The sequence below is a fragment of the Scomber japonicus genome, chromosome 2 (genome assembly GCF_027409825.1).
Source record: "Scomber japonicus isolate fScoJap1 chromosome 2, fScoJap1.pri, whole genome shotgun sequence".
Lineage (NCBI taxonomy): Eukaryota > Metazoa > Chordata > Actinopteri > Scombriformes > Scombridae > Scomber > Scomber japonicus.
Window position 1 is genome coordinate 15485355 of NC_070579.1, and position 17750 is coordinate 15503104.

General features: G+C 39.8%; 1 protein-coding gene across 3 annotated transcripts in view; it reads left to right on the plus strand.

Moving 5' to 3' along the window:
* Nucleotides 1-17750, plus strand: part of lrba (LPS responsive beige-like anchor protein) — a 185863-nt gene that overhangs the window by 160348 nt on the left and 7765 nt on the right. For all 3 annotated transcript variants that reach the window (XM_053331271.1, XM_053331256.1, XM_053331264.1), the window contains 6 exons: nucleotides 819-986; nucleotides 6970-7059; nucleotides 9038-9215; nucleotides 10282-10347; nucleotides 12049-12204; nucleotides 14675-14842. In XM_053331271.1, coding sequence (XP_053187246.1) covers nucleotides 819-986; nucleotides 6970-7059; nucleotides 9038-9215; nucleotides 10282-10347; nucleotides 12049-12204; nucleotides 14675-14842 — 826 coding nt within the window. The remainder of the gene's footprint in view (nucleotides 1-818; nucleotides 987-6969; nucleotides 7060-9037; nucleotides 9216-10281; nucleotides 10348-12048; nucleotides 12205-14674; nucleotides 14843-17750) is intronic.

Here is a 17750-nt window from a genome sequence, read left to right on the forward strand (position 1 = left end):
TCAGAAATTCCATCAGTACCCAAGTTGCAGTGAAACATCATTATACTCCACCGCACACTCCTCTCCTCTTTCTCCTCTTTATAACCATGCTTTCCTCACTGATTGCAAGTTGTAATTAAGAGAGTGGGGAAGAATTAGATGCAGAATGAGCTGTCAGAAAGCCACATTTAAGTGAGGGATGTGCTGATCTCTGCAGTAAAAATTTAAATGATATAAATTGCCATTTAAGTGTAGCACAGGCTAATGTTTTGTCACAAATTAATGTGACACAAGGCAGCAATGACAATCAAGGGCTGCCTCATTCTAATTTGGTCGTGTTTAGAGGGCTTTTGTGAGCCGACAGCTTTACACAAATTAACACAATTGCCTGTTTTTATGAGGAAACCATAAATGTTTTTTCCCTCCTTTGCCGGCTAATGAGGAGAGAAAACGGCTTGTATCTCAGCGTTATGGCGATGCTGAGACGTTTGGAGAAGAGCAACACGGTACTCTGATCCACCCACAACCAGTAGAGAAAAGAACAAAGACAGAAGCTGAAACGGCTCCCTAATGAACTACAAGACTTCTCTAATGTTTTGATGCTCCCATATGATTAGATATGGATTTACTGCGCTTTTTGCTCATTATAAAAATCATTGGCAGATTCTGCTTTCTCTGAGGAATTTATCTTTGAGGGTTATTATAGATAACTGCTGCTCAGTAATGGGATGAGGAACATGTTTGGGGAGTAGCATTTGGTAAGAGCATGGTGTGTAAATGGTGTGCATCTGTTGACATTTACAATACTCATAATTCTCTGTTCTCTCCTCCATTTACAGGCTTTGGAGAGTGAGTTTGTGTCCTGCCAGCTTCATCAGTGGATCGACCTGATCTTTGGCTACAAGCAGCAGGGACCTGAAGCCACCAGAGCCCTCAATGTTTTCTATTATCTCACCTATGAAGGGGCAGTCAACCTCAGCTCCATCAATGACCCCATGCTCAGAGAGGTAAGACTGATGCTCACTACAAGCACACCAAACATGCATATGCATGCACATTTTGATACACATTTACGTACTGCACAGTTGATTTAACTCTCTTGCTGAGTAAGGGGAAAGATACCATATTACAGTAAGTACACTTGAGCATTAGAGCTCTCAAATGGATGCTTAATCTGACTATATTATAAAAGCATCTGTCCATTCATGGCATCTGTATTTCAGGGAGATATTTGATGCCATTAGCCATGTTAAATTGGTTGTAGAATGGCATGGGAGAGCTAAGCTAACAATCTACTGGCAGGTATTGCTGAGCAAAGCCTTTCCCCTGTGTGATACCTCTGAAAGCACTCTACCAAGTGTTCCACTTTAACGCCTTAAAGCCTCCTTGGCTTTCATTCATTATTCATCCCCTCACTTTGAACTGCTGCACACACGAGCTTCACTGGCCTGCCCCAAAAGCAACCGCACAAAACACTGCGCTGAAAAGAAAAACACAGCTAGCTTGCCCACAGCCAAACAACCGCCTGACAACTTCACCGATCTGCTGTAAAAGGCAGCTAGCCAGCAGCAGGCCAATTGACCCTGGCCCCATCAACCTTTTTGATGACTTAAGTTGTATTGCCAAAAGTGGCACTTATCCTATTTTTATCCTTGCCTGAGAAGATTTCTTTTAAAGGATAAAGCAAGTTTATTACAACCCAGTTTTGGCCATAATTTCTTTAGGCTATGAACACGTTACTTACCCAGATAATTGCTGAGATGTGGGAACTCTGCAACATTGCAACAACAAAGTCCACCAGACAAAGTCAAACATTGTTGTATCGATGTTGCCATATTCCCAGACCATAGCAATTAAGTTGTTGAGAATATTATTACTGTTATCTGTACAAAAAAAAGTTGTAATAAACTCAAATCATCCTTTAAGCTAAGATCCTAAGATACCTAAATGGAGATGAGTTCAGAGGATATCAAGGGGCTGAACAGCTGTTTTCCTCTACTGTTCTGCTGCCCTTCATGCTCAGTGACTAGAGCATCACAGGCACGAGGGGTGGATCTTTGATTTATCACCTCATTCACCCTAATTCCCATCCAGATGTGCTTTGGCCTTAGCTACACACACATTCACACACACACACACACATGCACACAAAACTCACACACGCATGCAGATTCATTACCAGGGTGTGCCGGTCATTTTCACACTCAGCCCAAGCCCATTACCCATTCTTCTGGTGAACACACACACACACACACGCACCACAAAATTGGATCACTGGTACTTCACCATTTCTGCCAAGAGGTTCCAATGACCATAAATAAATTCACATACATACAGGATGCCATCAGGGGCAGGTGCATGTGATTTGAGTGGTATTAAAATAGCACCTCCTGCCTCTGCTGTCATATCTCATGGTCAGCATGACTGCAGTATTACAGATTTTTTAATATCCATGCTTCTGAAGATGCAGTCTTTATTTTACTTTAGTTAAGATGCTGTGTAGCACTTCAACTTTGACCAGTAATCACTATTCATTATTTACATTATCATTATTCCAGTAAATAAACATACCAGGGCACTTTATTTCATTGTCTACAGTGTTTAAAGTGCACTTGTATACGTAAGTGTACGTTGGGTTAGATTTTAAGGGAAGTTACTGCATTTCTTCACAGGACAACTTTTAAAAAATGCTGCTGTTTTTCTCTTGCAGATGCATTTAATCATTTTGTGGGAATGAAAGTATCAGATTTTATGGAAAACTGTTTTAATTTGCTGCCACTCTTACTGTTATGAGATAGCGGCTATTGTCATTCATCTTTAACACAGTGTTGTTTGTTTATAGTATTTATTATTATTTTTTTTAATGTTTTACTTACTTATATTTAGTGCAAGTGCCATACTTAATGCTGAACCTAATGCTCTAAATGTGCAAAATCTGAACAAAGCAGAATGGTGTGTTTCATTTCCCAAATATTTAAAAAAGTAAGAAAGTTTGTTGTTTTCTCCTCCCACTCACTCTGATGCTATGAGTCCAATCTGCTGGCATTCACCTTTCAAAAACACCCTCAGTCTGAGCACTTTAATTAGTTAAATAAACCAAAGCAGTTATCCCTGTGAGCTAAGCCAAGGCTCTCCTTCAACTGTGTTTGTACGGAAGGAAGCATGCCCTGTCTGTGCACAAGGTGGAAACAGAGTTCCAGGCCTGGGGCTCGTCATGGCCGAGCACTGGGGGTGGCTGAGGGCTACAGGAGCTTTGAGACTGAGGGCTTTGGGTCTGAAAGTGTCCCCAGAGTCTGCCATTACTGAGTGACAACTGTTTCAGCCTGAGCTGTGGTGTGGGCCAGTCGAGGCTGCATTAGGACAGGCCCTGGGGCTGTTCATTGTCAGGGGGATGGGTCACAGACTTGTGTGTGTTTTTGGTAGGAAAAGGTAGTAAATTGGAGAAGAGTTTTCTGTATTACCGGTTGGCTGGTTATGTATTCCTGCCACACTGTTTGGCAGAGGCAAGCTCCCATCCACCCAAACCCAAACACATACACACCCCACAGATTTGTGTGGATCATACCTTGATATGTTTTGCGTACACAAATGTATGTATACATGTATTCACTGGCATGTGTATACATTTGTATATTTATGTGTGCTCATCAGCATAAATGCACACAGTTGTGTGTTTATGTGTGCATTTCTGTTTTGAGAGAAAGTTTGGAATATCTCAGCACAGATTAGGGAATGCTGTGGAGACCACTGCTGTGTTTTGCAAAACCATGATTACTTCCTGTCCTGCCTCTGCCGCAAGTCAAAATTTACCCCCCTGCCCCACCTCTAAGAGAACTGTGTGTGCATAGATGCATTTATGTGCATATGTGCACCCTTGTGCATGGCATACATGCACATCTGTGTTGCTTCTCAGTGAATAAAGAGAAACACACCCTGTGTTGCCTTCTCATCATTGTACAGGGCTTCCCCTCTTTCACATGTGATTATGGAAAATCCCACAGCCTCTCACACTAGCGACAAAACACAGAGCCCTGTCTGAATTGTACAGCGTTTGCGTAATTCGGCAGAAGATGGGGGAAATATACCCACGCGAGTGAACCTGCTTTGACACATAGCCAAAGTCACTCACCAAATACAAGGCCCACTGGTTTATTTTCTTTGGACAATATACACCTCGCTGTTAAAAAAAAAATCATAGCACTATGGATGTCTGGAACCGAGGTTACTGACTGCCACACGGCTTTCCTGCAATACAAAATCATTAAAGTTATGATTTTTATTCTATTCATAGAGTTTGTGTTATTTGGTCAATTTGCATAAATGCAGCATGTTTTACATAGTAATCCATCTTGTCAAGTGGCTGAGTAAATCAAAGGGCAGGCTGTGACATCTGAGCCGAGGGCGTCTCAGCCATTTAAATGTATAGAATATAGAAAACCTTCATCAGACATGGGCCAGCGCCCCCAAAAGAGATTGGCCTTGTGGATGGCCCCTCATATAATCACCTGAGCATTGCATTGGCATATAGGGATAGGACATGCTGACCTAGACTCAGCCACTTTCTAACGTTCCACAGCCTCATAAATGTCAGGGCTGAACTTAATGAAGATAGGTTGAGTGACTTTGAGTAGTCTCTTCCACACATTAGCTTAAGCAAAATGCTTCACTCTGGCAGAGGAGAAGGGAGGTTCTTTGACCTTGAATGATGCACTGATGTCCTCTCACTTACAGACTAACTATGGATGGAAAATGTTATAATTGTCTGTAATGATGAATGTTGAGGCCATGCACAGAAGTGTTTGGCTCTTTGATATCATGTATTCATTAATTAAAAGATTTGGGGGGGTTTTGAAAACCTTTTATTCCAGTCCAAGAGACCATTACACGATGCTTTATCATAGATACTGAAGCATCTCTTTTCATATGTTGCACACATGCATGTGTTTAGATCACCATACAGTAAATGCACTTTTGGCCTGAACACAAAACCACAGACACTCCTTCTAACAAGGAGAAGCTTTTAAACTCTCTTCAAGAAGTTTCCAATCCATTGAGCCAATATCAAACTACACACATTGCTCAACAGCTGCTCCTCTCGTGTCTTTGCAACATATCATGTTGTGAAATACAGATATTAAATAAATTTCATTGTTTTGTCTTTTTTTATTATCTAAAAGCATAAATGCATGAATGCAAACCATATCCTGTTCTCCATTTTATATAGACGAAATGTTCAGCCTACCAAGAGAGATTTAGATATGAAACATGTACAATTAAGAGAGAAGGAAATTGCTTAACTGGCAGAGTGAAGAAAGTGCACACAAAGTAGAGAAGATGAACAGAGTCGAATATGATTTCCTTAGTTTCTTTGTTCAACATTCACATAAAAAAATACTGTCAATATTGATTTTTGGGTGTGCAATGTCTTCCAGTAAAGAAGCTAACGAAGCCTTGACAGTTGAGATCGCTCCCTCTCTACGTCTCCCTGGTCTCTGGTTAGTTTCAGACAATGGGTATGAGCGCACTAACTTCCCAAACTTTTTCTCATGGAAATACCATATGCAGGCCTCAACCATGAGCTCATTCTTGCAGGCCCCGCCAAGTCAGGCTCAAACATCTCAGCCTACACACACAAGCTGTCACTCCCACGCAGCCAGTCACAGTGCACACCAACGTACTGACGGGTCTGTCATAATTTTGTATTGGCCATTTTATTTCTGTTCGGCCCCTTTTATAAACAATCCATCATACTCTATCTGTCTCACTCATTTTTTTTTTTAACTTTACCTCTGTTTTATCACCCTGAGAATAAACTGTATTCTGCTCTGCTTTGTGTCCCTTGGTTGGATTTAGTTCAGTGAGAAAAAGAGTTAAGATTCTTCTTCACTAAATTACATTTTATTAAAGCAAAAGAAACATTTAATTATGCTTCTGATGGCCGATTAATAGTAGTGCTCAAACAGTTCTGTTGGCAACTATTGCGATCACTTATTTAAAAATACCAAACCTCCAGCTTCTCAATTGTAATGAGTTGTTGCTTTTCTCTGATTGGTTTTTATAAAGTTGCACCATTGAATACTTTTAACTTTGCACTATTTATCAGATAAAATTAGCAATTTTGAATTTGTATTTTTTGCTATTTTCAGACATTTTATGAATTAAAACATGAGTGAAAACACTGGTTTAGCCCCATGCATCCACACACTGCTGTGGGTGTGTTTCATCCTGTTCTAGTTGGCCTGACAGTGAGCTGTGTGATGATGTCCAGAGGCTGCTCAGCCGGCGTCTGCTCTGACATTTATGGTCCTATACCTCTTCATTAACACCACCTAACCAGCCTGCAAGCCCGTCTGTCCCTGCCCTCATCTGATTCTGTGTGTGGTTGTGGAGGATAAATTGGTGTGTGTGTGTGTGTGTGTGTGTGTGTGTGTGTGTGTGTGTGTGTGTGTGTGTGTGTGTGTGTGTGTGTGTGTGTGTGTGTCTGTCTGTCTGTGTGTGTATGTGGGTTTGTGACAGACAGTGAGAAAGTATGTGTATATGTATGAGTGTGGACATGTATGCTTGAACACAAGTGGATGCATTTTTCCCTCGCTGCATTGGCCTTTTTGTTCCTCTCTTGGTTTTGGTTTTGTTCAGCCACAGTAAACTTAGATTGTTGACGGTTGAGCAATTTCATTACTCAGGTAATTTAACGCCTCTATTTACAATGTCTTTTTTATTTTGTTTCTTTGGGTTATTCAAAAACGCACATCACCATGGGGTTATTTTATCTGTTACTGTAAAAAGGTTCTGAATAAAATGTATCTATCCATTTTGAAATATATAAAATATCATACAAAGAACATTTTATCCATACTGCCCAACCCCAATATAATCTTTTGAGATATCTATACTAAGTCCCTATTTTTACTTAAATTCTGAGGCACAATGAAATAGAATAACATGTTTTTTCTTCATCATTTCATCATGCCTCCCTTTCTGTCTCCTCAGGCTGTGGAGTCTCAAATTAGGAGTTTTGGACAAACGCCCTGCCAGTTACTCATCGAGCCACACCCACCCCGAAGTTCAGCCATGCAAGTGGTGAGTGGTGCATGCACATATATGCAAACAGATAATCTTAGCAAACACACTGTACCTACTGTACCTGTAATCCTTCTGTCTGAAAGGACTTCACCCTGATGTTGACATGCTGCTTTTGACTCATTCTTTTCATTTTTCATGAATCCTATATATTATCCTACATATATAGTTCATCTTTTATCCCCACTTTCTCTGTCTACAACTGTGGGAAAATAAAGTATTTGGTTAGAAAAGCATCTCTCTCATCATTAGAGAGGTGTGTTTGAAAGAGAGAGATCACAAGAATTTAGGTGCGTGTTTGTTTAGTACAGCTTCATGCTGGAAACCTGGGACTGAGCCAGATTTTCCACCTGAGCTGGAAGCAGAGGAGGTCAATGAAGGAGAGCAATGAACAGCAGTCTTGAAGTGACAGCTTTTTAAGGGCCAAGGAGTACAGTCAGTGTGCCTGCTTGTGATGGACCAAGGCCCCATGAGTCCCTATTAGTGTGGTGTCCCTGTGGCGCTGACAGCTGGCCGTAGACCACCACCCAGTGCACACATGCACACACAGACAAGAACCCAGTCTCAGACTTTGAATCCGCCTCACTTATGGGCAAATTCCTATGAAATGTTTTTATTTTTACTCCACCACATATAGTTTTCAAACATAATATTCAGACGCCATTATTCAAACATATTTCTAACCCTCCCTGCAGTTCCTTATTCCTTCAGAACACCCTGTCCTCTTTGCTTTTAGATGTTCTTGCTCTTTACTTTCTCTCCATCCTCTCTCATGTGATTGCGTTGTCAGAGTGTCGGCATCTGCCCATGCTGGTGGTAATGATACTGTCAGTGCGTCTGGTTAGCTGTCAGACACACCGGATTTACTCAGGTCTGTTCCTGATGTTAAACACTGATGTTACTCTTCTTTACACGCAAGGAGGAAAATGGCTCTCTGTTAGAGCTGCTTAGTACAAACACTCTGTAAATGGCTATATATATGAGCTGCTGTCTAACCAAAGGAAACAGTCTGATAGGTCAATGAAATCACTTTTTTGTTATGATTATTTTGTACTTCGTCTCTCCTTACAGCTTACTTTATTTTAACGTAAATTATATTCTTTTTGCATACACTGATAAAACTTTAAAAGAGAACTGAAAGGATAAATTAATCAAAAACAGTTTTGATCATTAATTATTTCTTTAAGTCATTTAGTGTATCAAGCAGAAGAGCCAAAGTTGGTTCTTGTTTATCAAATGTTGAAATTGGTTTCTTTTCTGTTTCATAGCTTTACAGCTCTCTGAATTTTTATTTACCAAAAATGTTTTTATTAATTCTGAATATAAACGCCTTCATGTGCTGTGATTTGTAGCACAGTGTACAAATATACCTACTGTAAAGCTGTTTTTAGCTGTTTAAAGGTTAGTTTCACAGTTTTTCACTTAAAACAATACTCACATGAAAATATATACATTGTAAGAGTTACTGGTCACTGTAATCATTTCATACTGGCTGTAAAGAAACGTCTTACTTAAGTAATTCAAGTGTGAGAGATGAAAGGACAACAGTATTGTGTAAAAGGGAAATCCAAAGCTGACAAGAGATTTTAGCGTTCTGAGTTAGACAAATCAAGTGGGAATCTTTTATCTTTTTGTGTGTTCTCTTAGAGTATTTGTAATCTTTTTCCCTGATGAATCTTCATAAGAGATCTACTCTATTGCCTTTTCTGTACAAACTTTATATCAAACTTTTTTTTCTTACTAGCTCTGCTGTACTACTTACTGCTTACTGCTATCCTGCTTAAACTTCCTAACTTTCTTTCTTTCCTTCTCTTTTCTCCATCTCCCGCTCATTTTTCCTCGCTAACACCGACTGTGGCTGCTTCTCTCATCTTTTTATTTTGCTCTTTGTCTGCCGCTCCATATCTTGGTTCTTTTCCTCTCTTCCCTGCATCCCATTGTCCATCCTTGGTGTCCTGAACAGTATCTTCTTCTGCAGACCCCGCTGATGTTTACCGAGCAGATGCAGCAGGATGTTATCATGGTGTTGAAGTTCCCATCCAACTCTCCTGTGACGCATGTAGCGGCCAACACCCAGCCGGGTTTGACATCACCCGCCATAATCACAGTCACCGCCAACCGCCTCTTTGCTGTCAACAAGTGGCACGGCTTGACAGGTGAGACATTTATGTCCATGCACACTTATATTTGGGGGTTTCAGATTGTTGTTTTTCTTACATAAAAGATCCATTTAAGTGGAAGAATTAGTTCTGTGATTTTATGCCATTGTGGTTCTGCATCAGATTGACCTCAAAGGGTATTTTTCAGCATGAAAAGACAATCAGTGTCTTTTGCTACCTAGAATCATTTTCATACTTCCTCGGTTCACCTCTCTCTCTATACTCAAGTGTCTAATTTATCTGAGGATTGACCCGTCTTGTCTCTATAGGATGGACGTTGATTTGGGAGACAGTTGACTCTGTCTACTGGATAGCAGTATCAAATGTGACACATGCAGCAGCCAGCATTAGGTCTCACGTCCACCTCCATATATCAGCCTCTCACTTCACAAAACCTTATTTACCCAACATCCATCCTGCCCTGGAAGAAACATTAAATTTGATATCTCTGAATTTATGGGGATGAAGACTGATCAGTTTTCAGTAGAATACAACCTCAGTCATGCGGACCACAGACCAGACTGATTAACTTAATTGGTTTAGTGAGCTAGCATAACGGTGTTCAGAGGTAGTTCTTTAATTGCATGGATTTACTGGAGTCTTCACATTGCTTTTTCAGGTGTGGGGCAGGGAACTCAATTTGTTCTGGGAATTTGTGGTTGTGAACAATATTCTCTATTTTCAGACATTTTACAATGTGAATGATTAATCTGTTAATTGAAACAAATAATGGAGGGGTCTGTTTTATGTTCTTAAACATTTGAATACACAGGTGTGCCTCTGAGTACCATAATATGATTCTTTTTAGCAGAATATTACAGCTGCTTGTTGCTAAAGTGACAAAGAGATTTCTATTGCAGCTTAAAGTTATTCTTTCTATGTCCTTTGTAGCTTTTTGATATGAATACTATCTTATTGATGAAAGAAATCTTGGACCAGTAACAGTGACACTGTGACTTTGGGTTTATAATTTCCAGTGTGTTATAATGAACTGAAACCTAGCATGTACTTCACAAGGCCACACGATTACAATATTAATCCAATCTGTCTTCTTCTCTGTCAGGTCATCAGAGCTCAACGGTGCAGGACCAGCAGTACCAACTTCCTGTGGAAATTGACCCTCTGATAGGTATGCTGTCATTTACGACTGTAAGAGAATCCACACACATGTGTATTCTCTACACAGTGTGAGCTCATATATGCATGAAATGATTTTTTGTGTGGATTTGTGTATGAATCCTGTTGGCATCTTGGTGACTCATGGCAGTCTGCAGCGCCGTGTCCCTGGACAGTAGATTAGAGTTGTTTCTCAGCCTGTGCCCCAGTTCACTCCTCATGATATAGGCCCTGCTCTCACACTAAACCATTTGCATGCAAATTGGAATGCAATGAGCTGTGGCCTAGGCCAGCATTTCATCATCAACTCCCCCTCTTTCTCCCTCCCCATCGTCCCCTCCCTCCCTCCTTTTCTGCATCCTCTTTGGTTTAATTTGAGTGGAGGGAAAGGACGCGTGTCAATGGAAATGAATATGAATGTGGTAATAATGTGTGATTGAGAATGCACGGCGGATGGCTGTCAGGACAATATGGGTGCCTCTCATCCTTCACGACTTGTTGATGAGCAGGAGAAGAGTGCCGAGCTGCAGTGATGTATGGGATGCACTGGCGGAGCAGAGAGAGACGAGCCACTTCTATCCGCTCCCGCCCTCGCCTGCGTCGCTTCTTGCAGCCTCTCACAGTCTCACGCACATCTGCGAAGAGGGCTGTTCTTTCTCTGTGAATGTTGTGGTCACTCTGTCTCACCAGAGCATTTTCAGTTTTTTTTTTCTCCAAACACTTGACTACTGAAAATAACCAGGGTCACATAGTGTCTCTAGTGTCACATATTTATCTTTATCGCCACGTACTGTATTTCTCTCCCTTACTGCCTATGTGTAAAGACAGTATAAAAGACATTTTTGAGTGTGTCAGTTCTTACATTTTCAGCACAAGGTTTTATGAGTGCATTCCTGTGCATGTATGTTATTTGTCATTTAATCTTTAATATGTGTATTGTATTTGTTTTGTTGCTATGGCTATTTTCTCCCATCTCACACACTAAGCATAAATAATATACTATATAACATATTTTTTTGCATTTATAGGTATGCGTGTGTGTTTTGGGGGAGGTAGCAGATATCTTTGTGCTTGTCAGTAATATATTTACACTGTTTGCATTCCAAAAGGAGTGTGAGCTAAACACACTAAATTAAGGATGAGTGTTGCACCAGCCGTGGATTTGGGAAATGTTAAGAATTTATTGAAATATTAGTTGTTGGAGGCACACTGGACTTTCTCAGTTTATGTACTAGAAAAGCTTCTCGGACACCTGTTCTCCAGTGCTTTTGACACCACTAAATAAGAAATATTTCACAACTGACACATCTGTCTAGAAAAGAAAAAAAAAAGATACCACTTACGGAAAAGAGAGAATGTCAGTAAATTTGTTTTCTAACCAACCACTGACTTAAATTACACAACCAAGATGAATTGGCAGTGTGTGATCTGACTTGAGTGGTGTACATATTTTGTGAAGACTGTGCATGCCCTATCATTACTCAGACTCTAAGACCCTCATGGAAAATGTGAAATGCCGTAAACTTAACCTTCAGGGTGTTTTATGTATTCTCTCCCAAATCATCTTTGCACTGTGTGGTGAAACTTGAATATAGCTCATATACGTTAACAGTAAATTGTACTTTTGTGTGCATTTGTACATTTTCAACCCCTAATCTTTTATTTTCTAATTTTTTTATCCCTCTCCTCTCCTCTCCTCTCCTCTCCTTTACAGCCAGTAACGTGGGCAGCCATCGTCGTCAAATCTCAGACCTGCTGGACCAGAGCATTCAGATCAGCTCGCAGTATTTCGTCATCACAGCCGACAACCGCTTCATCCTTCTGTGTGGCTTCTGGGACAAGAGCTTCCGAGTCTACTCCACTGACTCAGGTAACCCTTGTGCTCTTGTGTTTTGATTTTCCGGTTTGTACCTTAGCTTTTAATCTTGTTGCTTTCATCAGTGTCATTTCCAGTTACAGCAAGCAGCTGTTTTCACTGAAAAAGCTCCGATAAACCCATGTGTATGTGTGTATGTTTATATCCATTACCAAACAGCAGGCACTACCCCAAGTGGCCAGAAAATCTTTAAATATAATTAAATATAACTACTACTTTCGGTAAAATGGGACTATACTGTTTAGTCAAAGCATAAAATAAATGTGTTTATGCCAAAACTTGTTCTAATTCGCTGTTAGTGTCTGGGTTGGCATATAATGGCATGAACCCCATGAGCCACATCTAGATATGCTGTTGGAAATTTTAATTATTGCTCTAATATCAAATTATAATGGCTACATTGCTTTGAAATTTACTGACCACATGTCACTCCTTTTTTCTTTTTTTTTTGTAACCCTCAGACCAAAATGTCAACTATGATGCTGCATAAACAAATTGGAAGATTGCTATGAAATTTGATGAACACATTCATGCTATTAAGGGGATAAAAAATTGTGAAGTTAATGAGGCTCCATGGTCTTTCCTCTAGCACCATCCTCAGGACAAACCTCTTATTTTTAGTCCCACTACTATTAAGGCTGTAAAAAAAAATCATCAGTATGTTTTTCAATTTGTCTAATTCTCCTGTGTTGTGTAATGAAATGAACATTGCATGGTCACCTTTAGACTGAGGCTTTAATTTCTAAATTAATTCAACAATACAGTATCTCTGCTGTTTGTTATTCCACAGATGTTTGTGCTGTGCTTCCTACACTGAGCTACACGACACTGTCACTTTTGAATTGTTATAAGTTTGCACAATTACTTGATACTTTTTTTCACACTTCAGGGAATCTGTTCTGTCAACAGTTTATTGTAGCCTAATATTGTTAGTAATAGGATTAACAGTTGAACTGCATCATAATTTTAAGGCATTTTTGATTTGTTGCATAAAACATAGCCTCAATTAGCAATTAGCACAAAAGTCTGTTTTCAGGTTTAAAGCCATTGTGTCCAGTTGTTCTTATGACTGTGTTTTTAGTGTAAATTGTTTCACAAACACTGATTGCAAAAATATTATTGGACAAATAATATTAGCCTTAACATACTTTATAATAATCTTAAATTAACATTTATCAAAATATTCACCTGTCATGAATATGTACTGTGCAGTATGTCTAAAGGTTACTGACTTAGATACTTGCATACACACAGCATTTTTATACACATACAGACACATACACACACAAGCTCTCACATAGATGCCATCAGGTCAGGGGTCCTAAATGAAACTGTCTGAAGCTTCATCTCCATACCCCACTCCTCAACTCTTCTCCCCAGCCCCATTCAGAATCCTATACACATCTACACAACAGACTCTGAATCAATTTCTACAGGCCAGGGCCTCCCTGTCTTTAATCGGGGAGGGGGTGAAGGAGGGATGGGAGCGAAGAGATAGCTCTATTGTGTGACTGCCACTGGGGTGTACGACTGGAACATGAACACAGTTTAATAGCACCCGCTCAACAGCTGCCACCAAGGTCCCTAAAGCCCCCAGGTTAAAGAACTGAGGGATTTTATCAATTACAAGACTCGATTGGTACACATGCACAAAACATACAGGCTCATACGCCTGCGTGCACACCCATCCGATTTAATTTGTCTGTGTGCATGCAAGTATGTGTGTGTGTGTGAACTGTAGAGTGTGTTTAATATGAGGTGCATGGCAGCCATTATCGCTGCAGCCATGATTACTTATTTTTTCAGTGTTTATAAAGATGTCAAACATTTTACAGCTTCGATGTCTCCCTCCCTTTGGAAGTGTAGTCAGTGACCAGCCCACTTTCATAATAATCCTCATCTTTTCAGAGATACAGCTTAATTATCCAATGCACAGTGATTTTGACACCCAGACAGAAATGTCATGTGCTGCAAACCATCTACTGTTTGACTGCAGAGGTCACACTATGACGAGCGTAATGAGTATTAGACAGCTAGACAGTGAAGCTGTGGCTGGAAATCTGACAGCAATTAGCCTCTTTATATATACACATAGAGCTCACTGCATATACACACAGACACACACACACACATAGATGGAACAAATATTTATGTATATATACAGTATATATATTCTTGTCTGAATTAGTGTAGAAGCCTAATCTTGTGTAGATCTTGTAGACCAACGAGCCAAGCAGACCGATGATCAACAAACATGGAGGTTAAAAGAACCCCATCTAACAAAAAAGTATTACTCCGTTTTTGTTTTAAAAGTGTAATATGTCTGTATGTGTGTGTGTATTACAACCATACTTCTTACATTGCTCAAATGTTGGAATTTATTTATAAGTGCATCATTCATTTCTTGTTTTCGGGCAATTTTATATGAGATATAAACAATGTATGTATTTGTGTGCTTTTGCAGGCAAACTGACTCAGATAGTCTTTGGGCATCGTGACGTGGTGACGTGTCTGGCTCGCTCTGAGTCTTACATCGGAGGAGACTGCTACGTCCTGTCAGGCTCCAGAGATGCCACCCTGCTGCTCTGGTACTGGAATGGAAAGCACAGCAGCATTGGAGAGAGCCCCGGCAGTAAGTACACGTCCGTTATGTGCACACACTCATACACACACACACACTCACGCACGGGTATTCTCTGAGTGCTCACTCTCCCAGACAGTCGTGAGTGTGTGATTTACGGCCTCCCTCTGTAAAGTAACAACTAGTTTCGTCTGACCAGGCCAGGCCTCCTGCATACAGATTGGATTTCGCTGCACTGTCGCACCAGGAACAGCTTTTGATAATGTGTTTGAGATTGTGGCTAAGTGTTTCCGTGAGACCAGATATCGTGTGTTTGTGTGTGTGTGTGTGTGTTTGAGAGAGAGAGAGAGAATCTGTCTTTAATGTGAGTGAAAGTGAGGGCCACTTAGAGACGTTAAATGTGACGTTGGGGGTCGTCGGCCAGCCCATGAAAGTTCACCACCATCCGAGGGCCACGGGGTCACGCTAGTCGATAAAAGTGAAAAATGTCACGGGCCTCCCTTACGTTACCACAACATATGGCATTGGCCATGATCAAAGCATTGCACACACATTGCTCAGTCCTTAGCCTCCTCTGTGCTAATTTGGTCAGCTTAGATTGGCGTACATGTTGTTAAGTGATCCATTACAAATGGGCTGAAATTTATGACAAATTGTGATTTGGTTAATAAGCCACATTGGTTTTTGATTTGGAGGACAGAGCCTAGAGGATTTTTTTCACTTATCTCATTCATGCTGATGTGGGATGTTAGTATCAAGGAAAATCTTTTCATGCCGACAAGTTAATTCATAGGGATTTCTTTTTCTCTTTGAAATGAATGGATAAATATTTTTGGAGTGGTGGAGAAATATGAACCTCATTTTTATTCTGTTCATATTTTCTATTATTTTAATGAATTTAACAGAAAATGTAATTTGCATTTCCTGAATGTTGAAAGGTAACGCAAATCTTTAAGTGAAATGACATCATACTCTACTTGACATCTTAAGTATAACAAATCAACTGCATATTTTCTGAGAATAGCCTGTATTTTGACAAATGTATAGTATTTTTTATTTGCTAAATAGGAGTCTGGGTGTATATTCCCATGCATGATCTTGTAAGTGTGCATGTATGTGCGTATGTGTATGTGCCTGCGTATGTGTGTGTGTGTGTGTGTGTGTGTGTGTCAATCTAACCTCAGTCAGCTTAGTGCAGTTACCAAGCTAGAGGAACAGACAAAGCAGTCGTCATCCCAACCCCTCACCACCACAATGTGATGCTCCATTGCCCCAGACCACAGGAGGCTCCCCCAAGACATGAGGCACTGGTGCACACACACAAACACACACACATGCATACACACTAACATGTATTCACAAAATACATACAGACAACAGACTTTTCTTTATTCCTCTTCCAAAAAATTGAATGCTTTCAAGCGGAAGTCTGCACATATTCTTGAATGGGAACACATGCATATACGCACACACGCATTCCTTTTCGTACATAATGCTCAGTGAATATCCCACACACTTCATAATCTTGACACAAATTCCTCTGAATGGCTGATATGCACATGTACACATTGACCTGTGCACACTTGGTTCCTGCTGCAGGCACATTGTAGTGCACAGTGACTGAAAGATTTCTCAGACACCACTGCCATCTGCTGGTCATAGCAAGAGTGACACTTATTAGTGATATCAGACATATTTTTTGGAACACTAAAGATTTTTTTTTTTCATTAGTAGTGCAAGCAGGACTGATGTTGGAGTATAGGTGTACTGTAAATTATTTACCATTTAATTTGTGCATGTAGTTTATTCACAAACAATTGCTATCCTGTGTATACTGGTTTGATTTCTATTCTTCACAATACTGGTGAAATTACTGATAAAATGATTCAAAAGAGATTCAGATTAGATTCAGTTTCAGCTCTACGACCCCCAGTTTGAAAACCGTTGATGTATATCAAAACATGTAGACAAATAAACATAATTTTAATATGTTTAATATATATTTATTGAATCCAATTTTGTCAGTGAGGTTGAGAAATTACAAAGTTTGGCATTCAAATACTCAAAATATTGTAATACTAAATCATGGCTTTTTACATTATTTTTTACAATTATAAATGTAATGATGGTAAGAAAGTAGGCTATATTACCAGAACAGGGGATCCAAAATTAACACACACTTACACACACACACACACACACACAGACACACACACCTTGTCTTCACTTGTCCAGATAGTTGATACCCTCCACAGTGACCCAGCTTCGGTCATATACAGGTATGAAATGATAATCAGATGTGGCCCTAATTCAAACCAAATGGCAGGTAGTGGATCAAAAGGTTAACTGATACACTAATATATCAGCTTTATTATCTTCCAACATCATGCTTTAATCCTCAAGCTTGTTGGCCATGAGTTAGCTTTTAGTGAAATTGAGGATGTTAGCCCATTAACAAAATGAAATGTAGATGTTTAGGCTGGCGGTATGGTTCTCGACAAACAATGTAGACAGCTGACACTTATTTGCAAGGAACGGGTTAAAATGGTCAACAACGGTGGTTGGTGGTTGCTAGAACAAAACTTTCTCAGTAAGAAAAAAATCTGATTATTCTATGATTATTTATGTTTTATTATTTTCATGTTTTTATTAATCATTTTGGTTACTATTTACCACTTTTTTTGTCTATATAGTGTATGTATGGATCAGATAGTTTTTTGGATTTAAAACACTGCTGACATGGTCTTTATATGTAAGCAGAGTTCAGCTTGCCCTCTAGTTTGCCTTTTTACAAGCGGGTTCAGTGAGCAATATGGTCTGAATGGAGTCTTTCTGCTAAATCTAATTAAGGTTTAACAGTAGCTGTGGCTTTTGGGAAAAGGTATATGTCTTATTAGTGAACCTGAACTGAGTTTTATATCATATAATTGAATTAAAGAGTGGACTACATTAACAGACT